Below are 24,906 nucleotides of genomic sequence, written 5' to 3'. Positions count from 1 at the left end.
TAGATATAACTAAAATATATTTCTTACAGAGTCCGACAGTTATGTTATGTACAGAAAAAAAAACTAGAAATACTCACAGATGGTGAACACCTGATTAGAGTAATCCCAGATGAAGGGTTAGAGCATCCTGGTTGTTTGGTGGTGGATGGGGGAACTTGTTGCTTTGTTTAAAATCCTCTTAGAAGTTAGGTCATGTGACTCCCTCCCATGTGAGCTTCAGGGTTTCTGTGGAGCCAAGTGGTAGCTAGCTGGATGGAGACCAGCACACAGATGATAGATAGATAGATAGATAGATAGATAGATAGATAGATAGATAGATAGATAGATAGATAGATCAAAAACATTTTTTCTTTCAAACTCTTTTCATATATATATATATATAGTAGTACATATATATATATATATATATATACTATATCGTCCTTATGCCCTCCATTAGTCCTACATGAAGCTTTGTGGTTTTCTGAAGGGGTATAAGTACTTTACCACACCCTCTTTCCGCTGGTCCCAGCCAAGTGGTGTTAAAATAGTAAGTAGCAAGGGAAAGCTTTTTGTCTTGCTGTCATGCAGTCCTGCTTATGCTCATTTCCCAAACCTTACATGACCTGTTGAAATACGAATTTCGTCTCACACAACTGAAGTCTATGACTGCTTGTGTACATTTGTTGACATTATCTAAAAATATGTGAGATTTAGAACAACAATACAACAATCTAAGTGTTGCAGTCTTTATCAGAGAACAAAGTGACTCTCCTTCTGTCTTTTGTAATCCCTCTGTTATACGTTGTGGCTGCTCATGCAGTTCCTCCTTCAAATAAACTACGGCCTCTGAATAAAAAGCCTTTCATGCAGGGAGGGATAAGAGTCGAGTCAACAGTGCTCCAGCCTTGGGGCCCACTTGGTTTCCTCTGATGACAGTCGGGCAGAGTTTTTAGACTTTGAGTGTAACGGATATGAGACCCAAGACTTCCTGTTCTGTGCACTAGTCATTTTTTAAAATTACGTTTATAAAAGCTGAATTGCAGTAAGATGATAGCTCGTGGCTTGGAAATGTATTTTGGTCAAGTCGTTTGAAGTATATTGTCCATTCATCCATTGACGTATATTACCAATTACCCAAATTTGGCTGTTCAGTCTTTTTTTTCTGACTTTGGCTGTTTTACTCTTCTAATATATTTGATTGAATATCTTTTGATCTTTTTCTGGTTAGCTCTGGGAAATATTTTTAGTCATTGTTGCGGCAGCTTTTTTTCAGATCACACATGTAAAACCAAGTGATTGAGATAACAAAATAACAGTCTGACCTCTGTAGTTTACAAGGAAGGTTTTGTTGAAATGATCGCATTTATTTTTCATTGTTTGTGCCGCAGGACACACGAGGTTATAGATTGGACTTCTGGTTTTCTCCGACAGATGTTTGACGGGCCTCGGTAGAGCTAATGAAAGATAAATTTAAAAAAATCCCATTTCCTCAGTATATTTTTGAAACTGTGAGCACATGTGCTGTTGGCTGCTGGACCCATACAGTTTAGTGGATGAAATGTGAAGCATTTTTTCGCGCTGAGCTGGAACTCTCATGAGTACCCTGTACACAAAACTTTGAAAATGAGTTGCCTGAAAGGTGACCAGCTATGATAAACGAGTGTTATCCCTCCTCCCAAGTCTGCCTTGGTTTCTCCCGTTGACGTGTTTCTGCAGAGCAGATGGCTTTACACATAAATCCTATTACCAACTTTCTGCTGATGGAGACGCAGTGAGTACAGGGCTTTCTCATTCTTTCATCATCTCCCTTGAGAACCCGGCTTTTTGAAATTTTCAAACCATTGAAAAGTAGCAGCTGAATTTGGAGGATACACCATGTCTGCAGAGAAGGTAAAGGAAGGTTGGGATTTTGTGGACATTTTCTTTTCTTTTAGAATTTGTTCTAGAAAAATGTGTTTTCATTGATTATTTAACTGCTTGTATATTACATCAAATGGTACTTCAAGAGTTGAACCTCTGACATCCCACAAATTAAAAAATAAGCTTTTTTTGCTGTTTGCATAACATTATTTTCTGTTGGGACTATCCATGCAAAGTTTAGAGTTGGAGCTCTGGGCATTTGTGAGAATGTCTTTGGTCTCTGAATTTCTGTTTGATGTGAAATACCTAAACTTGATAGGTTTGAACTTAAGGCATTTGGGGCAATGACTGTGTAGAAATTAATTGTTGGCCCATTTCTGTGGTCACTGCTCTATGTCTACATGAGAAGTAAACCACTGAAGGGATGGGTTATCCACCAGGGATAATATTTGTGCATGACTTAAAATCTTGAAATTGTCCATGCTGGTAACATGGGTCACCCTTGTACTTGGCTTTGATTTGTTTAGCAATGGTTAAAAAGTTTTAGAGCTCATCTGCTTAACAATACAGCCCCAAAACCATGCACAAGGAACTGAAGGCAATCAGAAAACCTGCCTATTGCGGTGACATCCAAACGAAATGCAACTGCAAACGTTTGTTATGTAATTTTCTTCTATGCATTTACTTTAAGATTATGTTTTTATTGTTATCATCATACTTGTCAACATGGAATTAACCTTTTCATCTTCACATAAAAGCAGATATGGCATGAGATCCTATTAGATAATAGTTCCATCAGTCTGTTTGAGTAAATCTGACTATTCTTAATAAATTTCAACAATTGAGTGATGCACAGTGTACATCAGCTTAAAAAGTGACTTCAAAAGTAGTTTCTCAGGTGTATTTTTTTTAATGAATCAATTTATAATAACCAACTATTTAAAATGTTATATGTCAGAGACTAGATAGAAGAGTATTTTTTTTCATTATTATCATTATGTCAAATTAAGTAATTATGTAAGCAAACTCTTGACAGCTCATGAGAATAGGACATTGTCCAACTACATTAGAAGTCACGTTACTCTGAGTTTGGATTTTCTGTGGACACAAATAGGTGTTCATGGATCCAGGATCTGCAACTAATAGGATTACCTCCACTGTTTCCACCGGCTGCAATCACACTGCCCTCGTTCCCTGTGACTTGGACAGCGACATTTTGCAAAGGGGTAGCTGTCATATAAATATCACTTATGAGCTGTTTAGTGAAAGCATGAGGGTTATGTTTTTGTTTCTGATACCCAGGAGGTATTTAACAGTTTGTGTGAAAATCATTATATATTGAAAATATCACATCAGCAAGTTCTTGTAAGAGCATATTGTTGGATGTTGTCCAAAGATGATAAGGGTCGTGGGTTCAGGGACCCCTTTGGACTTTACCTTAAGCCTCTGTCTAGACTCACCCTGACAGAGGCTTATGTTGTAAACCATAAATCTAGAGTGACAAGTGGATACATGGTTATGAACTGAATGAACACAAAATGTTATATTGATATTATTTTACATAATTTTACAACAACAATTATCATTATTATTTAAGTAAGATATCAGGAGATGTGTCTTAAACATTTTCCTTACATTTCCAACACCTTTTAGCTCCTTTTTTAATCTTCCAGGATTCTAAGCAGGTGTTGTTGTTACTTAAAGCGTGAAATTTTGTATTACATCACAAGTAAAGGTAAAACTAAGACTTTGGTGTGTTCACTTTGATGTTTTTATTTCAAGCTTCCTTCTTTGTACTCAGTGGTTGGCCAACAAAGAGACTTACATAAACTGGTTACAAAAACCTGTTAACTTGTTGTTTTTGTAAGTGTGAGTGTGTGACGGTGCGGTATTACTAAACATAGTAAAGGATTATTCACTTCTAGAAGGCAGAAATCTGTGTGCATCACATCCTTGCACGCATCAACATGCAGCTTTGCCTTGTGACTGTTTTTACAGAACAGATCAAATATTATCTGAATTATTTAATCACAATTGGAGAATTAGTATGTTAATCATTTAAAAATGGTAGAAATAGTAATGACATTATTTCTCTTTATCTTCCATTTATTCTCTTCCTTCCCCTCGCTTTCCTTCATTTCTGATTTTGTAATGGTGAGTTATTGATACTGTTTTGAATACAATTTTCAAGATATTTTATCTGTCTTAGCTTTGATTCTTCTCAGTTGTTGTCATCTCAGTGCTCGTTTTTTTCTTTTCGTATCCGTAAATCAAACTAATTTCTGTTTCATCTTAAAAGAAAATCCATAGAAGCCAAAAAAGAAGAAGGAGCAAGCTAACGGCACAACTGAGGCCAAGTTGAATGGAACTGATGCCAAACCCAAAAAGACAAAAACCAAGAAAAGTGAAGATGTAGTTGAAGAGGACAGTTCCACTACCCAAAGTAAGGCATTTGTAGAAGGACACCCCACACCCAAAAAAAGGGGAAATGACAAATTATGATATTTTGAATGTTTCTCTTAACTTTACTACCTGTACTGTTATCTAACACGGTGTTTCCAATTCTGTCCTTAAATTTCAACATTATAGATGGAAAGAAGGTAAAGAAAAAGAAACCAGAAAAAGACAAAGGAGAACCGGAAAAGGAAAAGGAAAAAGAAAAAGAGCCAAAAAAGAAAGCCAAAAGTGCTCCAAAAAAAAAGAAAGGTGAGTCTTTAATCTTAATACTACCCCCAAACAAAACCCATAAATATCCATTTATAGTACGCAATATGACTATGTTTTACTTTACTTCAGGTTCAGACTCAGATGATGACGATGATGACGACGAAGAGGAGGAGACCCCTAAAAAGAAAACAAAGAAAAAAACAACAAAGGATAGCTCTCCATCTGCAAGTTCAGCCAAAGAGAAAAAATCTAAATCTAAAGGTAAGACTAAGCTGCAGGGCTCACATGACTCTTGGGAGACTTGTCCAACACCACACTGGCTTTGAGACATAAAGTGATGAAGACTGTATTAGTGCATGGACATGATGATTGGCCCCATTAGCATTGACCCATTAGATTACTCATTATCTATTACTCATTATATAATGTAATATTATGTATTTCAAATTATGTGGATTTACCAAAAGGTTTGTGAATAAACAGTAAACTACTGGTGAATACATTAAAAAGCCACATACTTTAATCCAAAATACAGTGAAATACCTTCATCTCCGCTGAAAGTATTTTACTGCTGCCATCAAAATCTTTACAGCATATGCCATCTTCATCCTGTAGAGAGTTGGGGGGGGGGGGGGGGGGGCTGGAGTCAGAAAGAAACACACTTACGGCCTGTTAAGAGTCACCGATTAATCCAATATGTCTTTGGACTGTTAGCGGAAACCTGGAATTTTCTTGCTGTGATTCAACAGTGCTAAACTCTGCTAACAGTGCTTAAAACAACAGTTATATGACCAGAGTGCATGTAAGCGGATTAGATGATTCTACTGTGTAATGGTGAGTGAGTGGAAATACCGAGTTGGCAGCAAGAGCAACAAAACATAACAGTTAAGGCAGCAGTTTAAACCTAAGTAATCAACTGTGGAAAATGTAATTAGAAATAAGAATAGACAAATAATCATCAATTACAACTATTGAGTCAGTCTGTTAGACTTGCACTTTCACTTTTTATAGAAGTTTTGGAGCAAATTGTGTTTAAACTGAGGAACACTTTCACAATTAATGAACTTGCTATGCTACCTGAAAAGATCACGGATAAATGAATTATGAAACTGAATGCTTTGTATGATTTAGATCATTTATATTTTCTAAACTGAGAAGTGGAATGACAGGGAAATGTGAGAAGACGTTCTCAAACAGGATGTGGTTTTTTAGTTCATATAGTTGTCATTCTTAGCTTCCACTTGGATGTGGGTATTTTTAGCCCAGCTAACAGCCCGGCTTTAGTAAACAAGGGTTAGTCATGCAACACAGGTCGATTTATTACTTTACACAGGCAGAAATGATCCAACAACTAGTGTAATGATTGCTGTGTAATGTTGTAGATATTCGTTGTTCACAGAGGTTGAAGCCTACTAGCTTATCTCACAACAAATTGTGCAAAATATCTTGCCAATATCTACAACATTTTTGTTTAGTATTACTTGAAATACTGTTGATTTTCAGCCACACATTCATGCTTGATGGATTGCTGTGACTTATCTTTTTTTGTTTCACTGGTGCTGAATTGTTTTAATGCCATCATAGAATGTAATTGATTATCTAATGTCAATAATCATTGATTTATCTATTGCCATTACCAGATCAAATGTTAATTTTATGAATATGTTTCTAAATAACTAATTGTCTAATATTGAATTAAATTTGTGTAAGCTGTACTTTGTGTTTCGTGCAAATTGATAAGTGCTAGTGAATTCTAAAATCCTGAAATGCAATGTACCTGTACCTTTATGTATTCATTTAGTCTATCCAAACAGCATCGTCACTAATGTCGCTAATCATCGATTCAAGACCGTCACATTGTTCAGAGTTACAACTCTTTGTGTCTTTTGACTTGAGTTTAAATAAATGATCAGTGCTCAGATATAAATTAATTATCACTAAATATCACCTAAGTATTGATTCATTGATTATGGTTTGATACAGGTTTGCTGTTGTAGTGTTGCTTTCAGGTGCCGCAGAACATTTTTTCACAGTTTGAAAGCTCTGAATTCAACTGCATGCTAACAGTTCAACCACATACAGTGAAACAGACACAGTTAGCAACAAGCTGTTGAGCAAAGAGGAGCTAAATTCCCAGATATTTCCTTCGAGACTTGGAACAGAGTTGAGAGTGATGGCCAGAAATTTTACTTTTTTGCTAATACATTTATCTTATCAACCAAAAATATAATTGCATGGTGGTGTTGTGTTCACAGATTTTTTTATCCCCAAGTGCCCACGAGCAGTTATTTCAGGTTTAAGATTCAACCGTTGGATAGAATGAAATTTTACTGTAGGTTTTACTCCACCTACTTTGGTTGAATAGACACATAAGCTGTTTTTTACCTTATGACTTATGACTCTATGAGGTATTGTATGTGCTCCATGTTAAATTTAACTTTTGATTTTCCTTCAGTTTTCTCCAGACTGACACCCAGTAGTTTTGTTTTTTTTTAATGCTACATGCTTCACCTTTAAATGGCAAGGTTTTGGCAAAGAACTTTAATACGGTGTTATCACCGTGTAGACAAACCACTAAAAAGAGTTAATAACAATACTACTAATCCAAGTACTTATATTTCTAAAGTTCGTTATTATTGCCAGAAACACACAGAGGGCACAAGTTTATTACCAAGTTTAGATGTGAGGGCATGTTGGGACAGATTCACTATTGTAGCAAGTGATGACAGTATCGTGGGTGTAATCGATGTTTTGAGGACACAAAACCTGCCACTAATTTGAGCCAGGAATTTGGCATTCTTCTCCATCCAAGTCTTGCAGTGTGAGATTTACCAGCATGTACCTTTGCATGTGAACATAAGCTGAGAGCAGAAATAGATTACATGCATGTGATGTCAGTCTACATCCAAGTGTGTTTCAATGACATCTTTCTCAAAGACTGTAAAAATATGACACAAATAGAAATGTCATCCAAATATGGAAAAATATTGTCTAGACCTGAATTCTCCTTACATTCTCAAGCTGTCAAAATCTGACAAAACAGCTGCAGGAAGCAGCAAGAGCAAATGTCTCGAGTGAGAGTACACAAAACCAAGGGCGCATGCTCAAAATTAGTTCTGCTTTAAACATCTGTCTCACTCTCCAGTGTTGTAAGTTAATTGATTAGAATTTTGATTTGTTTGGCTCCAACTCCATACTGATCTCCAAGTCTTCTGTAAAAAAAAAAGAGCTTCCCATTATTTCTTTTTGAAAAATTGGTTACATTCCTCACTGTATGCTCAAGCCATTCTCGAGTTTATCACTTTTAAAACAGATTACATTACACTAGATAACATTTTCTATTCTACTTGTTTTTCTTTTCTCAGAGGACAAAGATTCTGATGTGAAAGAAAAAAAGTCCAAGTCGAAGGAAAAGGAAAAGGAAAAGGACAAGGACAAGAAGAAAGAACCAGCTTCGATGTTCATGATAAATGGAGACAAAGACTCGAAAAGCAAAAAAAAAGGTGATTAAATGCACGATCTTGACCTGTATAGTTAGTCTCATTTTACTTCATATCTTTCTTGAATTTAGAATACATTTGTCACAGTGTTTTACAGACAATAAGCTTTGTTTGCCTGGATGTACAGCACAGTCATAGTAGCTTAGTGTGATTTCTTCCAAATGTATGAAATTCAACTAAAATCCTTGTTTACTGAGCAGCTGCCAAGTCAGATAGTGATGACACTGAAGAAGAGACAAAGTCAACCAAATCCAAAAAGAAATCCACCTCTGGGTCTGCATCCATGTTTCAAACATCGACTGATAAGGACAAAGACAAGGACAAAGACAAGGACAAAGACAAGGACAAAGACAAGAAGTCAAAGAAAAAAGGCAAGTTTGCGACGAACCTCTTTCTCTGCTCAAGCTTGACAAGTATGTAACATATTTTTTGTGTCCTTCAGGAAAGGCAGTAGAGAGTGATGAATCTGAATCAGAAAAAGAAGAAAAGTCTAAAAAGAAGAAGGGCAAAGGCAAAAAGAAAAAGGTATCTCAAATCTCCTTCAAGTTAGAACATTTTAGCCACTTCATGTCCTGTTACACAGGCAAGAGAATATTTGATCTAATTTAGAGTTAGCCGTGTCGTAAAAATGTGCTTATTCATTGCTCTTGACCAGGAGAGATCTCCTTCACCTGAGATTGAATTTGACAACTTGGAGGAGTTTGTTATGCAGCCAGCTCCGCAGGGTGTGACTGTCAAATGCAGAGTGACTCGGGACCAGAGAGGGATGGATAAGAGCCTGTACCCTCTCTATTACCTTCATCTAGACAATGAAAAAAAGGTCAGTTTCATTCTGCCAAGTTTGTAAGTTCATACAAAGTGGCAATAGCCTCTCCGCAGTGATGGAAAGTTACAACATGTGCTACCACTTGACATTACCCCTCCATTTTCCATTCTTGCAGGTACTGTAGGGTAGGTGCCCTATTTGTTTTGTAGATCAAAGAATAGTGGGCATCTAATGGACCGAAAGGCTCTCAACCCTTTGGCGGAAGGCCTTGAAATCACTGCTTTCTGATTCTCAAAAGAAATGGGACACCTTATGCCTAAAAAAATAAAGGGTTAGGACCAAAGTGAGGAAGTAAGATTGAGCCTGTTATTAGTTGACCAAGATCTCTTTGGCAGTAAAATCTTATTAGATCGTTGCCTAAGTAATATATAGCAACTGTAACCAAAGGGAGGCCTCAAATTATTCTTAAGATGGGCCAGTAATAGTGCTTAAGGAAAGGTAGCTTTGAGGGAGGGCTTTGAAAAAAACACAGCAGCTGGATAAATTTTGGCATCAGCTTGATTTTTATGAGTAGCATCTTGTTCTGGTCTTCTTTTAAGCAAGCCAATCTGTCCACTTTTTTCATCCTGTACTGATTTTACAACTTACATAATTTAACAGTATCATATAGACCAAGATCAACAGGATAATCAACATACAACAATTTGTTGTAATCTGACACGTCTGCTTGTCTTTGTCCTTCTTCTTGGCAGACGTTCCTTTTGGCTGGGAGGAAAAGAAAGAAAAGTGCAACTTCAAATTACCTCATCTCCATTGATGCCACAGATTTATCAAGAGGTGGTGAGAACTTTGTCGGAAAACTGAGGTACGCTGCATTTTATTCCAAAGCAGTAAACATTCTCTCCCATTAAAATGATTTGCTGTAATTAATTCTCTGTTTCCATTACCCAGATCAAATTTGATGGGGACTAAGTTTACCGTATTTGACAATGCTCTGAATCCAGAAAGAGCTCTTCCAGATCTGTCCAACGCACGGCAAGAATTAGCAGGCATCATCTATGTAAGAAATTTCCCAGCTGATAGAATACTTTGATAGAAAACCCCTTCATTTATCCAGAACTGGCTTTTTTCCATCTCAGGAAACAAATGTCTTAGGAATGAAAGGACCAAGAAGGATGACAGTCGTCATACCAGGAATGAATAAGGACAATGAAAGAGTCCCACTGAGACCAAGAAATGTAAGAGGCATTGTTAATACAGTAGAATAACAGACAACACTGACTAAGCAGGGGAAATACATGCAATCACATGCAAACAGCTTGTCACATGTTTTACATTTTGAAATGATTAGGACATAAAATCCTTGCAGAAAACTGAACTTCCCATCGAAAGTTATCCAGTGTTACCTTTCATTTCATGAATTTTATAAGTATAGAACATTTTGTGGCATGAGTACAAGTTTGGCAGCTACTACTACTTGTAAAGTCTCACAACTATATTAACGCATTATGTAATTGTCATCAGCTGACAGTTTCGGAGCTTAATACATTTTTTGACTTGTCAAACCTTGTGGTAACACTTAACAACCCTGGGAGCAACTGATTGAAGATCTGAAGATTAAGCCAACTTAGTCCTACGAATGAAGGCTATAAAAAGATATCAAAGCCCTTCCAGTCTGCAGTTACCACAGTCCGAGAACCAAGAACATTTTCAGATAAAACCACACAAGTGTTGAGGTGAAGAACAAAAGCAATGCCCCTTTTTGCATAAAAAACAGAAACTGAAAAGATGTTGGTTCCTGCTGCTGGACCAGATTCACAGCAAGCAGAAACTTGACCCAAAGCTTTTGGAGTGACCGTCATACATACATGAGGGGAATTGCAAGGGTGAATGAATGAGGGATGCTCCCTCTTGTGGCCCAATTATTGTATATTTCAAGGGAATAATATGAACATTTACAGTACATTACATTTAAATAGTAGCACATTATTCTGCTTTCATGTCTGCATGTAGAAGATCAGCCACGATAACTACGAGAACAGAAAGCCGATTGGTAAAATCATATTGATCTTTGTTGGTGTTCACTGATTTTTGTTTTGCCAATCATACACAGGATTGTGACGGCTTGTTAATAAGGTACCAGAATAGAAGAATGGAAAATATGATTGAGCTTCGCAACAAGACACCTGTGTGGAATGAAGACACAGCGTCTCATGTGCTGAACTTCAATGGCAGAGTCACCCAGGCCTCCATCAAGAACTTCCAGATAGTTCATAACAAAGACTGTGAGTACTCTTTATCTATCTGTCTATTGGGGGATGTACTCCTGTTTCTTCACAACTACATGATGTGTTCGGACAATGAAATACAAAGCAGCTTGCTGGCAAGACAAAAAGGAAATTAGATGGAAAAAATTGATTACTTGGATGTACTTTCTCTTAAGTTTTGTCTGACAGTAATGAAATTTAAATAAATAAGTAAACCGTGGACAATCACTGAACAATCAGCTTCTCATTAAGCACTTTTGAGTAACTATCTGTATATCCCTACCTATTTTTCCCTCCAAACAATTCTTTTCTTTTTCCAGTGGACTACATCGTGATGCAATTTGGACGAATAGCTGATGACATTTTCACGCTGGACTACAACTACCCCATGTGTGCCGTGCAGGCCTTTGCCATCGCACTCTCCAGCTTTGATGGCAAAATTGCCTGTGAATAAAACAAAGGTCTTCAGCTGTTTACTAAGACTGAAACCAGAATGCAACAAGCACTCGCAAACATCAGACCGACTCATGTCTTTAGACTTGCCAACACTCCCTGAGTTTGTTGGCGCTAACTAGCGATGGCTACTTGAATTCAACCATACCTTTTTTATGAGCAAGTGATGACACCTCCAGGAACTAATTCACTCTTATGGTATCATCTGATTTTGCACAGCATGGCACAGGAGAGTTGTGTTTTCTATTTTTAATGGAAAAATCTGAATTTGTGTGGACCACAAAAACAACACAAAGGACTCCAAAGGACTCCAGTGAGTGGAGAGTTGTCAGGTTTATAAGGGATGATGGTAAACCTCAGTGATGGTGATGAAAGAATGTCGACATCTAAAGATTTTTGACTTCATGTTTTTACTTTGTTGTTCTGGATTGTAATGTGTTCCTGTGTAGGGCCGATTTCAAAATGTCTCCATTTTTTTGTGTCACATTTTACTGTGAAATGCAAACACACAAATGTAGGTCATCATGAGAACACCTGTTTTCTTTACGGCAAAAATCTGGTTTTATTTTGACTTACGCCGTTTGACCGTGCCGCTACACTGTTACTCTGAAAGCATAACTAATGATATTATATTTATGTGAAGCTTATAACAGCTGTCTTACTCAATGGACTCTCCAAATGTAGGGAAACAGTTTCAGGTGTCAGGTATTTTTAAAGTGACATGCATAGAAGAAGTGTAACATATTGAAAGAAGTGTGTTTAGTTTTAGTTATTGTTCACATGTGATGATTCAGTCTAGTTATGTGCCCATTTCAGATAACGTGGTCTGTGAGTTTGAGTTTGTGTTGGTTTTTCTATTTATATGATTTTGGTCAGAATTTTGTAAAATTCCTGTCCTTTCCTGAACATTGCCTTTGTTGCATTTCTGTGCTTATTGTATCAATGCATGTTAATTAAATTTAAGTTATGTTTATCTGTATTGCATAAATATATTTTTCATATAGGTGAAATCCCATCCACAAGGTTTTTTTTATCTGTCACAGCAGCTATAAAGTATGCTTTACGACTGAATCATCTGCTGTGAGCAGGCAGCTGGCAGATAATCAGACAGATTCCAGTAGTAGGTTTTAGAGACACCCACGCGCTTCTTCAGCAGTTGCCTGACATGTCGAGAGGCGCTTCTCTCAGGATGCAAAACCTGTTTGAACTAAGGGCCTTTGGAGTAAGTGAGAGGTTTGTTTTCTGCCTGAACCTGCTCAGGCAGTTGTTCAAACTCGCAGAATAAATGAAGCCCAAAGCTGGCGACTCTTCTTGAACAGCTGCAGTAAGGTGAGTCCCCGCCCCCCTCCGATAACCCCAAACCCTGACCCACCTCCACCATTATCTGTTTTTGGTACATGACTTGAAGCTAAACAACTGCCAACATAATAGAGTTGAAGTTTGTCACTTTCACACCATGTATGTGTAAAGTGTGTGTGCTTTTATGTGCCTGTGGAGGACACAGGAGTGATCTTAGAATATTGCAACCATGTTGTTGTCCAACAGAAGGAGCTGTTGCTGGATGGAAATGTGTGTTTAGATGATTTGGGCTGTGAGACACACTGCTAGCATTTGAAGGAGTTTTTTGTTTTTTTTAAATCTCAGTATATTTTTTGGTGTAATCTTTTGAATAATTGCAATGAGAGTGTATCAATGTACAGTGTATAAAGCACAATTAGTTTAAGTTATTGCATTTAGCTGATAAAAAAATCTGCAAGTGAACAGTTACATAAAATTTAAAGGCAGGCTATGAAATATGATACCAAATTATACAATAAAGACAGTGTTATAATTATCTTTATTTTCTTTGAATATTTGGGTGACATGGCTCTGCTACAGGTTACAAACACACGATGCTGTTTTATGGACAAGATTAGGATCTATTGTAGGAAACTACTTAATCTACTTAATTTAAGTGTAACTATTGGTTCAGTAACAGAGATATATTTAATCAAATATAAAAGCCCTGCAAGGAAGTTTGTGTTTTGTGTCTTTAAACAGTCTTAAAATCTATAATGAGTCTGACAACTTCACCTCACTTTGATTTTAAGTAACAGTCATGGACCTTGTTTAAAATGAAAAAGATTATATTCCGTTCTTTCACTTTTATATTCTACTATCTGACCTGAAATGTTACTCATTAGGAGCACTGGCATTAAAATTCTAAGTGTTTATCAGTGTTTAGTTGCACACAGTAGAAATATAAACATCACAAAGGGGAAAACTGAATTTTCAACACATCTCTGACATAGATGCCGTCAGGGGAGAAACACTTATACTTACATTACATTGTGGAAGTCATTTTAACTTCAGATTAGTCTAAATCTCACATGGTTTAGGCAGAAACTCATTTTATATTTGATTTGTTTTTTCAGCACCATAAATTTGAGACACAGAGGAGATCAACAGAACTGCACTTTGGATTTATTGTCCAGTATCCTTGACAACAACCTAGTGTAATGGCCAGTTTGTATTTGATCTTTATTTCAATCATGTGTACTGTAAAAAGGTGTGAAGTCACCAGTCGTAGTACTCTTTTTCAGCCAAAAATGTTTGCTTTTGCAGGAAAGAGACGTGGTCTCAACTCCTAGGAATGAAAATAAATTTGATTACTTATAAAATGACCAGATATAAGTGTTCAAATGTATGTGGAGTAGCAGCCACTGACTAGTTAAAAACCTCTGAATGAATATGTGACCTTTGGTTATTATCCCTTTTGATTTTCATCTCCTGCATCTGAATTTATTGACTTTACACTGTGCCCCTCTTTATCTTACATAAGTTCATGTTATATACAGGTTGTGATCAGGGATATAGTTCCACACCCTTTTTAAGATTTCTAAATCCAGTTCGGACCGTTTTCTTTTTTTTCTTTTGCTTCTCGTCTTTATTAACGCTACAAAAGCTTTAAAACATGGTTTCGGTTTTTCAGATCTGCTCTAAAAAGTGCCTCTACATTTTCCTTACCTTTAACAGTACCATATTGGTCTAAGTGCGCACTGTCGGACAGGTTTTTAAGTCAGGAAGCTCCAATCAGTGCTCAGATGTATTATGGGCGGGGCCTGCAGCGCAGTCACTGCCCCACGAGCTCGTTGATTGACGCGCACCAGTGGCTCCTCCTTGAAACGTCTTTTTTCCCCCTCCCCCTTCGTTTTCCAGTGTAGTGCGTTGATTTCATACCAAAGTCATACTTAACATTCCACTTATACTGTCAAACCTCTGAGAAATATTACGGAAAACAACAACGCGCCAAATTATAACAAAGTTGCTAAAAAGAGCAGCTGGTCTCACTGAGAAGAAAAAGGTGACTGCCAGAATAAGAAAGGTAAGTTCTCCCTAAATGTTCCCTCTTTCTGTCCACAGCCTTTACTGGGGAGTTTTTTTCATGCCGCTTGTCTCGGTGAAGTTTTCAGATCATTGTCATTTTTCACATTTTTCCGCGGAGCTGCCTGCGTTGGGAGGGAAGAAAATATGTGGAGATTGATACACAATTGTGTTAGACTTTCCCACTGTGCAGGGATATCTTTGACAGGCTCTGTACAATCATATTTCCACTGGTAGCCCGCTCATTGGCACCCACTTTTATAAAAAAGAAAAAAAGCCTCTCTCATGACAGAAGAAAGTTCGGCCAATATGTTTGTTTTTTGTCTCGCACAGTTCATACCTGGATCCAACAATTCCAGCCTTGAGGAACAGTTATACCAAGTGGCACAAAGAGACGGCAAAACAATTTGGAGGAATAACTTCAGACTGGTTTGGACCTCTGCATCCCAGAGGTAAGACAAGATCCTGATCTGTCAGCGCACTTAAACCCAGACGAGACTTTATTAAACAAGAAGTACAGAGGAGTTTACTCCAGTAGACACCAAGATAGTTCAAGTTTTAGGTTTAGAAAGAAGAAGAAAAACAAACCTCAGCACAGATTTCTATCTGCTGCTCTTACTTTCTCTTTAGTTTCTCTCGGCAATATCGACGTTTAAAGCTGAATGGACAACGCAACTCTTGTAAAACACTTATGAATTAGTGAATAATGATATATTTTCAACAGGTTTTATTCGTGAACACGCACAGCAAACACTGCAAAAACAATATGTAGTGTAAAGTTATTACCAGAGAATAGATTAGGAGTTACCAATGATACAATTAAAAGACTTTGAAAAAAAATTATCACATGATTTCACCATCCAGCAGCTACACTTTTGAAAACTAAAATAATTTCTGCTTCAACAGAAAGTATTTCATTTTGGATGTCCAACCTTCTGGCTTATCTTACGATTTTTTCTCAAAGATCCTTAATGAGAGGTGTCAGATACTTGTCTTGTGGTCAGTTTTCAAGAAACTGAGTCCACGTGAAATAAGTGTTGGCTGCTAGAAAAACTACATTCATGTAAAAACCTCTCAGACATTATGAGAGCTTCACTTGAAGACCAGCACAAATGTATAGCTACAAAATGTTCAGTGTGTTTATGACTTATGCTCCATTAAGCTATAACTTTGAATTGGACTTTTTTCTTGATATGAGGTTGTTATTTACCGATGGAGACCATCTAACAAATCTACGTTATGTACTCAGTCTTGTTCTTTCTGTCTTGATTTTTTTTGTTTTGTTTTGTTTTAAGCCAACAAAACGGGGCATGTGATGATACTCTGCAAAGTCCTTCTAAGTACATAATTCATAGGTGAGGATTTGAGATGCAGGGATATGTGGCAGGCTAATTGTTTGATTATACGAATCCAACCTCAGGCTACACCTGCTCTCAGCCTGTGTGCGCCACACATATGCAGACTTTGGCAGAGTTTGGTGTTTTTAGCAGATGAGAACATGTAAAAGACAGGATCCCAAATGTATGATGTCTCTTGAGCGGCACAGTTGAATCACTGACAGGCAACAGGTTTGACTAAACAGCAGAATGCAGTCTGTCAAGTTGGTGACGATAAGCAGAAGAACCAGTTAACCTTTCAACTGTCTCTTTTTGTCACTTCTTAAAACTGTATCATATTTTTTTTTTGCCTTTTTGTCTCTTTTTGACACGTTTCTGTGGAAGTCAGAGCTCTGCAGAAAGCAGTAAAGTGTTGTTCTGCCTGTGTTTTCCGTCAGTATGGCTGTAAATTTACACGCAGCAGCATTTTAGTGCGGTCTTTGAAGCGCTCATGTCTGTTTTGGCCACAGTCTTTTGACGCAACCCTGATAAGAACAATGATCAGATATCGTGTGGCATGGATTTTTTTTTTTCTTCACTCTTTTGGTGATGTCAGGTCATGGCGGAAACTCACAGTCTACTGTTTCAGCCCCTGTTGAGAACTACTTTCAATTTACATGTGGAAATGATGTTCTGAAATAAAACCATCCACCAGAACAACCAAACAATGTGTCCTTGGTAAATGAGCCTCGCCAAGATGCCTAATAATAGATTTGATGCTGATGGGTAAATCTGGAAAGGATTAAGCTTTCTGCTGCTCTGTCAGATTCCCCGTCTTTGTTTTTAAGCAGCATGAATGCATTGGCCTCCCAGCACACAATGTGGTCTTTTCTTGTCTTGCATATACTTTATGTTTCTCCGCCACAGAGGATTTAGCTAATTCGCTTGGTTGTCGTGTGAGAGAGTTCATTCCAAAGGGAAAGTTTTACAACTTTACCCATGTCTTGGGGGTCAATTAGATTATTTGGGGTAATATCCCCTCAAAGTGGCTGTTGTCTGTCCTTAGGCCCCAGCTGTGTTCCTCGGGGCTGTTTATCAGAGTGAGTTAATGAGCGTGTGTTCTCTCCATTAGGCTAAAAGAAAATATAATTCTTTGATTATTCTGATTTTTTTAAAACACAACTGGAAACTGTAGGCATTGGAAATCATTTGCGTCGTTTGGCTGAAGCGCATCTTCTGTTTGTGCTGCGTAGTGTTTACTTTGGATGCAGGTCTGTTGACCGTTTGTCAGCAGCGGCTTCACCCGTTTGTGTCAAACCCACGGAAGACCAGCTAATGAGCTTTTGCCCATTTGTGCAGACATTGGCTGCTTTTTAGCACCATCGCCAGAAGTGCTCGTCCAAATGGTGTACACTTACCCCTCTGTCAAGCCAGATCTGAACAAATACCACTTATGTCTGTACGGTGAGGACACAGAGGGCCTCAGAGAAAAGCCTGCAGCTCTCAGCAGAAGGGCATTAATGGCAATCTGGAATACAATATGCAGTTTGACACTAACAAGCAGTGGCTGGGCTGAGGATGAATAACATAATGTGCCATGAGCTGTTTGTTACAATGATAAAGCCAAAGAGGAAAGTGCTACATTTCAACCAGAAGTCTGTCTTTAAACATAGACCAGCTACTTCACTTTGAGTCTCCACAAACACAATTTATCAACATTGTATTCACATCCATCCACTGCACATGTTTACATTTCCTCCAAGCCATCAGGTTTTAACAGATAAGCTCTCGGGCCTCTTGTTCGGACCACTCAGGGGAGGAGCCGGGGAGTGGCCTAGAACAGTATACTCTTTGTGTCAGTTGTCCACAAGTTGTTAAATGTTTAAGTTGTTCTGACTCCAGCAACCAACTGTTAGGAGTGATGTTCCATGTAAATGTCTAAAGAAGAGGAGCCTGAAAGAAAAGTCTGTGAGGTGTGTGCTTGTGTCTGTGGCCACTCCAGCCTCCATTACAGATAACAGGAGGCTCACTCCCACTGTGGGCCTGTCTTGCGTTTCGTACGTATGTGTGTGTGTGGGCTGTGTCACACTGAAGCTCCAGTGACCCAAGGGCACTCATGTGAAACTCCTTTAATCCCTCTGCTCAGGGTGTTTTGGGTTGGGGGATGATCTCCTTCTGCAGCACAGAGTTACTCACTTCAGTCATGTTTAGGATGATCAGGCCTTTGCGCATACATCATATGTGCAACATGTTGAATCTCTGGCTCTGCTTTTCATGGCTGGTTGTAGTTGTTCTCTGTGAAAATCTCTCCTGATCAAAGCCATGGCTGTTTTTAATGCCTTGTGGCTCCATTTATATGGTTAGATGAATTATTGGCGGGTGAATTCTGCTCCATGTCTTAAGGGTTTCACAGATTATGGCTTCAAACCACTCCCCTCACCACAAAATGACCAATTCAGGCTCTTATGGCTTCTCTGCTACGTTCCTTGGAAAATTTCCGATTAGAATGCTGATTCAGGCTTTAAAAAAAAAACCACTCTGGCTCACTTGCCTTGCTTTGTGTCAGTCTTTCCCTCTTCATTCAGATTAGAGCATGATTGTCTGAAAGCGTGACAGCTGAAGGTGGACCACATGGCCAGGAGCGTCCAGTGTTAAAATAGAACAATCAATGAATGAATCAGGCCTTATGTTGTTCTCCCTCGACGTGTGATACTCATTTATCCGCCTAAGTCTCGGAGTGACTCGCCTTCCTCCTACCTCACAGAGAGTTGGCCTGTTTCCACACTGTGTGACTTTTTCAGAAGAAATAAACAAGTAGGAGTTGCTAGTCTTAATTTTTTTCTTTTTGGATGTAAGGATGGTATTTAGTATGTCACATTCCTCTAACTCAGATCATTTTCGCACGGAGAGTGTGGACATTCCTGCGTGTAAGATGTTTTTCTGAGGGTTATTGTTTTCCTTGGGCATTCAGCTGGTATCAAACTGCAAATGTTTGACTTGACAAGGGGTGCATGTGGTGTGTGCATGTGTTCATGTGTTTGTCTCAAGTTTTCCTCTGTCTCTCTTTTTGCCTCTTGCCGTGTGAGCTGTTGGCTGTTCAGCCCTCCTCTCACTCTCAGCTCTGATTGTTTCCTGAGCGCCGTGCCAGATAGGAAGTAGGAGGAAGTTATTGGAGGAGTCGGAGAGAATTTATTAGGGCCAAACACAGACTCAGGAGGGGAGGGTGGTGACTTTCATATATAAATATATATATGTATTTATATATTTCTTTTTGAGATGGGGCTGATGAACGCAGTGGTGTCAGAGCAGACACTAATGCCAGCTCACCACCTCCGATTTAGCCCCTAAATTACCTTCAGGGCTGCAGTTAAACGAGTGCATTTGCTGTAAATGCATAACTGTGCAGTCTGCGTGTCAAGAGGGAACAGGCTCTCGACAGAGAGCAGCTTTTCTGGCCTGGAACCTAAAATGTTTTCTTTATCTGTAATCTGACCTTAGAGAGCAGCTGCTCCTTCTGCCGCCAAGACCTGTTGTTTCCCCCGTCAAATATGTGTTTGTGTGGCCGTGTGTGTGTGTGTGTGTGTGTGTAGGGGTCTCGCTGTGACAGAGAGCGCTGACTCTACATCTGTGAGAGCCCCTCACCCTTCACAAGAAGTGTGGTTCTCATGTGGAGGAGTTTTAGGCACGGGTTTGTTACTGTGTTTAACTTTAAATTTGGTCGAGGTGTGTTTAACGCCCAGCTAAGCCAGGGGGGGCTTTTTTTTCTGCCAGCAGAGGTCTGTTCTTTGCCAAGAAGTGTCCCAAGTCTTACAGCATCTAAACAAAGGCTCCATTTCTAAAGACAGGAACAAATCTTTGTTGTGTACTGGTTAGCAAACAGATAGGGGTGTATAAACTCTGACAGTGGGCAACGATGGAGAAACATGAAAACAGAAGTGGCTTGATGGATCAGTATTGAAGGAGGCAGATTTGCAGGAAATCTGTTTGCAATCTGCTTTGGGACATGAATCAGTACTATTGAGTCATGTTGGTGGGGATAACCAGAGCTGTGGATTGAAAAAAAAAAGTCTCACAGTTTTTGTGAGATCAAAAATCTCGATTATTCTAGAAACTAAACAATAAAATAAACCCGAAGTGACCAAATGCATCAGTTAATGCAAGATAAACTGAACTAAAACTTTTTTCTGGAACTACATTTTTGAATTTAGTATAAAAGCGAACATATGAAAAGCAGTTTTATGCTTTCCTCTTGAGGCACTTGAGTAGTTGGAAGCTGCTTTCTTTGGAAGAGAGAAGGCGAACTACAACAAGAGCCTTGAAAGCACCGAGAGAAATTACATCATAAATCGTCTTTGTCTGTATTCGTTGTTGAATTATGGTGTGGTTGATCAAATTGTTGGTTCGAGCACTTTTATTCTGGCAGAAGAGCACTGGAAAGGTGCCACATCGTCACTGCTATTACCAAAAAAGCGCTCCCGGGGACATGAGACAGTTACGTTATGCTAAAGTCATGTTAAAATGATGAACACTAAAACATTATGAACGACAGATAGCTCGACAAAGTGACCCATCCATAATAATGAATGAGGATTAATACAATGCAAACAGGTGAGTTAAAGAATACATTCCCTGCACTGCTCAGTGTGATGGAGGGAAAACTTAGCTATAGAGACTAAATACGTTTTAGCTCCCGTTAATTAATTGGTTGCCTGAAAAGTAGCATCAGCATCGACGCCAGTGGCTTAAGAGATGTTTTAAAAAAACTTTTCATGCGCTGAAAAAGGTAATGACTGCATGTGCTCCATATGCTGTCTCCTCTATGGGAAATTACACCGATTTGTTTGTTGCATCTCCCTCTTGTATTTACCGAATATGTTATGTGTAATATCAGATGTATAAATACTCGTGTATTTATACATCAAGCTGTGGATGTGCTGGCACCCACTGTAGAATACGTTGTCATCATAGTCTGCAGTGGGAGACTGAGTCGTTTTCCGATATCCGATTTTCAAAATGGTTTTACAAACTTACAGCAAGCTACACAAAGTTATTATGAGATTTTATATTCTTTTTAAATTGGTGGTGAGGGCACCTCTTAAAACTTTGCTTTGTCCCAGTCATCTGTGCAACATAAGCAATCTTTTATCATATCCACCATTGTTTGTTGTATAGCATCAGTTAGTACTGAGTATTGTCAAAGTGTTTCATAATAAATAAAGCAATAAATTCTTATACTCAAGAAAGTTCCCACTAGTGTCTATCAAATGTACAACAGACCAAATACCTCTTTCCACCCAAATATGTTAAGATTTCCTTTTAGAAAAAAAATATTCCTGTTATTCCAGGCAGTTATGTTGTTATAGAGGTGGATCGTAGCTGGTGGAGAGCTGCTGCAGCGCTTCACATGTGCCGCCTGTAGCCACCTCGGTCCCACAAGGTTTTAATGGTACTGCTTCAACTGGAGAATTTGTTGGGCAAAAGTGTCAAACTCTGAACTTCAACAAAACTCATTCTACTCATGCTGAGCCTTTTGGTGCTAACACTGCTGTCTTGGCACAACGGGCTCGCATGGCTCTGATGGTGGGATGTTTAGTCTCTGTTGAAACGTATTTCTATGATCCATCCTGTTTTGTCTTAAGCGTCTGCTGGCTCAACAAATGTATTTTTCCTTCAACTGGACTGGAGAGGAGATGTGGCCATTATGCCATAAAAATTGGACATGACAGAGTAATTTTGTCTCAAGGTCTTGCCTCGCTGTAGTCTTTAAATTCTGCTGTGTAAGTAGAAATCCATCTGGATGGTCCATTTGAGAGCACAAGATGATCTCATGTTCAGTGGAAGATGAAACTGAGGGATAAGACGCAAAATTAAGAACATTTTTGAGCTCTGCTTTTTTTGAATGAATAGGTTTTCTTATGCCAACTGCTGACTGTCAGGTCGTCTTTCATCATTACCTAAACACACAGATTTGGTTAGTTTTCCCTGCAGACAGCTGTAAGCGGTTTCCTTCCTTCTGTATAACACTTAAACATCAATGTAATGGAATCCCTTCCATGTATTGACAACTTTCTTTCCATGTGACCAAGCAGCCTCAGAGTGACTCAGAAGAAATACTGGAATTCGTGTCTAGGAAGAAGAAGGGTAACTCAGCACTGTGCCAGCAAACCCTGGTCGGTCCGTAGATGGAGCCGAAGCAGAGATAAGCCGATTGCTGAAAACAGACTGCAATGTGATCGCTCCGTTCAGGACTGGGAAAATAGGAAGAGGGATTCTGGTGCATGAATGGTGCTGTTTCAATGAATGTGCAAGGCGCATAGTTTTGCAGCATTATTTACATTCCTGCTGCACATTGGAATTCTGTAGCATGTTGGTCTCAGAGTCTCATGGCTTGACTCCCAGAATGTGGGAGGGGAGGTGTGTGTCATTGATTTATTATTTTTTTCTTTTTTATGTTAAATGTGTGAGTGGTGTGTCCTTCAGACAGGATAACCCTGCATGGAAGTTAGAAAGTTACAGCTTATTCATTTCATTAACATTTGCTCTTTAGAGCATATTTTCATTCATTTTGACAACATTGAAGCTTTGTTAGTTGCAACTTTGTGTGTCTTTTGTTTGCTTGTTGTGTTAGTCATCACCCATAAGGGCATGACAATGTTAGTAACAGCTTTCCTAATGTTATCCACATGTTATTTACAACAGCAATTCTTTTGAACGGTCTGCTGGTACTAAATCATATTTGGCAACACAATCCTATGAGCCTTCATCTTGAGAATCTCTACAAGGTTGAAACTAGCTGTTGCATTTGTGTCCATAAAAAACGGACTAGTTTTTACCATGACTATTGTTAGACTTAAAATCCTTTAAGATAGACTGAAAAATGGCTCCACTGTCAATTGCCTCCCTCCAGTCTGAGCTCTGAGTGTCATAAAGTGGGAGCGTTTCAGTGCTGATGTTGCATTCCAGCTGGAACAATCCCACTGTTTTTCAGACTCCAAAGTGGACGCCTAAATTGGACAACAACCCCCCCACCCCCCTCTCGCCGCCCACAATGCCCCTCGCCCCTCTCCCCCCACACACCCCTTTCCCCACTTTGCCCTCCAGCCAACCAACCCACTCCTCCCATACACGCATCCCCTGGTCTCCTGCCCTTATTTGGGTAGAGACGTTCTGAGCCCTTGGTGGAGGGGGGCAGGCAGAGAAGGGAGGGAGGGCGTTGAGTTGACACAAGGGAGGCAGGAGGAGAAACAGTGAGCACTCGCAGCCCTTTCTTAATAAGGACATGTCTGGAATTCAGGCCCCTCTCGCGGTGAAGAGCCTCTCTTTTGCAGCACCTCTCGTGAACACACTCGTGTGAGCACTTGGAGCTCCGCTGAGGTCGTCAGATCTGTTGTCGAACTGAGCACTGTTTGCCGCTCTTCACAGCTCTCAGTGCGGAGGAGGACTGTGGTGTTTTCTCTGTTATAATTGGAGATAAACAATAGAGCAGCCACTTCTCCCATCAGCCTCTGATCACTAAAGCTCTTACCCCACAACACCTGTGCTTTTCATTAATATGTATTTTGGGCTCTCTTAAAGTTTTATAACCAGCATCTGCTGTACTTAAGACTGAGGCTGAAATTTGTATTTAAGGATTAACCTTGAGCTGATATGAGCAGACCGTTGTGCTGCGCTAGTTTTTATTTTGTGCCAACACAGCCGACTGACAGCAAGAAAAAGAATTAAGTGAAAGTTAATCTCATGGTAGGTGGACATGTTGAGATAGATAATTAGTGATGCAAGCCTTCTGTTTTATTTTTATTAGCTTAAAAATGTCAAATAATAGTTCACAAAATGTCTACAATGGTTTTCCTGAGCTTTAGGCGTCTTAAAGATGAACATTTAGAGGTTTCATTCATCAGCCATGACAGTCAACTGTCCTTGGGTTTTTGATTGACATCTGAAGACTTCGAGTTGGGCTGCTGAAGTTGTGATGGTCTTTGTCACTAGTTTGTTGAAATTTGTAGTTAATTGTAGTAATTATTTGTAACTTGTGATTGACTGCAGAATCTGCTGAAATGCAAGAAATCCTCACATCCTTTAGATGCTGACACTTTTTGCTTTTATTCTGTTTGTTTTCTTGATTCAAACAATGAAAAAAGTTGCTTGTTATTTTGTTTATTTATTTCAATTTATTGGCAGATTAAAAAAATGTTATAGGCCAAGTAAATCTTTCTCATATGTTTCCTAACGTGAACTGAGCTCCTCGTTTATCTATTTGATGCTGAATTTCGTAGAAATATCTAACAACATTCAAATAAATAGTCACGTGTAGCTTCAGTCATCCAGCCGTGTGATCTGTGAAGACTTAGATGGATCATTTGAGCTGCTGATGAGTACTCAGTTTCAGTGTTGAGTTTAACACTGTGACCCTGTTGCAAAGGGTCCACCATAACCAGTATCCTCTCAGTTAAAATTAGCAGCTTGACGTGTGGATACTTGTCAAACTTTCGTTTGGGTTCAGTGACAGCCATGAATTTCATGTTGTGTGTTGTGGAATCTGACTGAAGGACCAGTGTTTAAGGTCTACTTTTCCTTTGATCTTTTGTAATACCTTTTAAATGATGATGGGAAGAGAATGAAGTCAGCACTAATCCTCCACCTCTGCTTTTTTCCCCCCAATGTGTGTTGCTTTATCTGTTGTAATTGCAAAGAAAAGAGAAAGATCTGTCATGTACCTGTCATACAGTTAATGT

General features: G+C 38.9%; 2 protein-coding genes and 1 long non-coding RNA gene across 6 annotated transcripts in view; all 3 read left to right on the top strand.

The window, feature by feature from the left end:
• Positions 1-4,150: 4,150 nt before the first annotated feature.
• LOC140304103 (uncharacterized) lies at positions 4,151-4,507 on the top strand. The gene is made up of 2 exons (XR_011915231.1): positions 4,151-4,285; positions 4,432-4,507. It is a non-coding gene; the product is annotated as an uncharacterized lncRNA (long non-coding RNA).
• A 148-nt stretch (positions 4,508-4,655) lies between these two features.
• On the top strand, positions 4,656-11,832 carry LOC140304102 (tubby-related protein 1-like). Its single transcript, XM_072383100.1, has 10 exons — positions 4,656-4,770; positions 7,875-8,012; positions 8,210-8,380; positions 8,452-8,534; positions 8,665-8,829; positions 9,528-9,640; positions 9,727-9,835; positions 9,915-10,013; positions 10,889-11,060; positions 11,363-11,832. The coding sequence occupies exons 2-10, from the start codon at positions 7,967-7,969 to the stop codon at positions 11,494-11,496; spliced, it is 1,092 nt and encodes a 363-aa protein (XP_072239201.1). The 5' UTR covers positions 4,656-4,770; positions 7,875-7,966; the 3' UTR covers positions 11,497-11,832.
• Positions 11,833-14,686: 2,854 nt separating this feature from the next.
• The window catches only part of tead3b (TEA domain family member 3 b), a 32,297-nt gene continuing 22,077 nt past the window's right edge, over positions 14,687-24,906 (top strand). For all 4 annotated transcript variants that reach the window (XM_072381703.1, XM_072381704.1, XM_072381705.1 and 1 more), the window contains exons 1-2: positions 14,687-14,859; positions 15,192-15,310. The gene's annotated coding sequence lies outside the window, so the exon portion shown is untranslated. The remainder of the gene's footprint in view (positions 14,860-15,191; positions 15,311-24,906) is intronic.

The sequence above is a fragment of the Leuresthes tenuis genome, unplaced genomic scaffold, assembly GCF_036924035.1.
Source record: "Leuresthes tenuis unplaced genomic scaffold, fLeuTen1.0.hap1 SCAF_3, whole genome shotgun sequence".
NCBI classification, from domain to species: Eukaryota; Metazoa; Chordata; class Actinopteri; order Atheriniformes; family Atherinopsidae; genus Leuresthes; species Leuresthes tenuis.
This window is presented reverse-complemented; position numbering and strand designations above follow the sequence as displayed.

Coding starts and splice junctions, on each gene's coding strand:
- LOC140304102 (XM_072383100.1), top strand. CDS start 7,967: ATGTTCATGATAAATGGAGACAAAGACTCGAAAAGCAAAAAAAAAG. Junction 8,013..8,209: donor CTCGAAAAGCAAAAAAAAAG/GTGATTAAATGC, acceptor TTTACTGAGCAG/CTGCCAAGTCAGATAGTGAT. Junction 9,641..9,726: donor AACTTTGTCGGAAAACTGAG/GTACGCTGCATT, acceptor TCCATTACCCAG/ATCAAATTTGATGGGGACTA.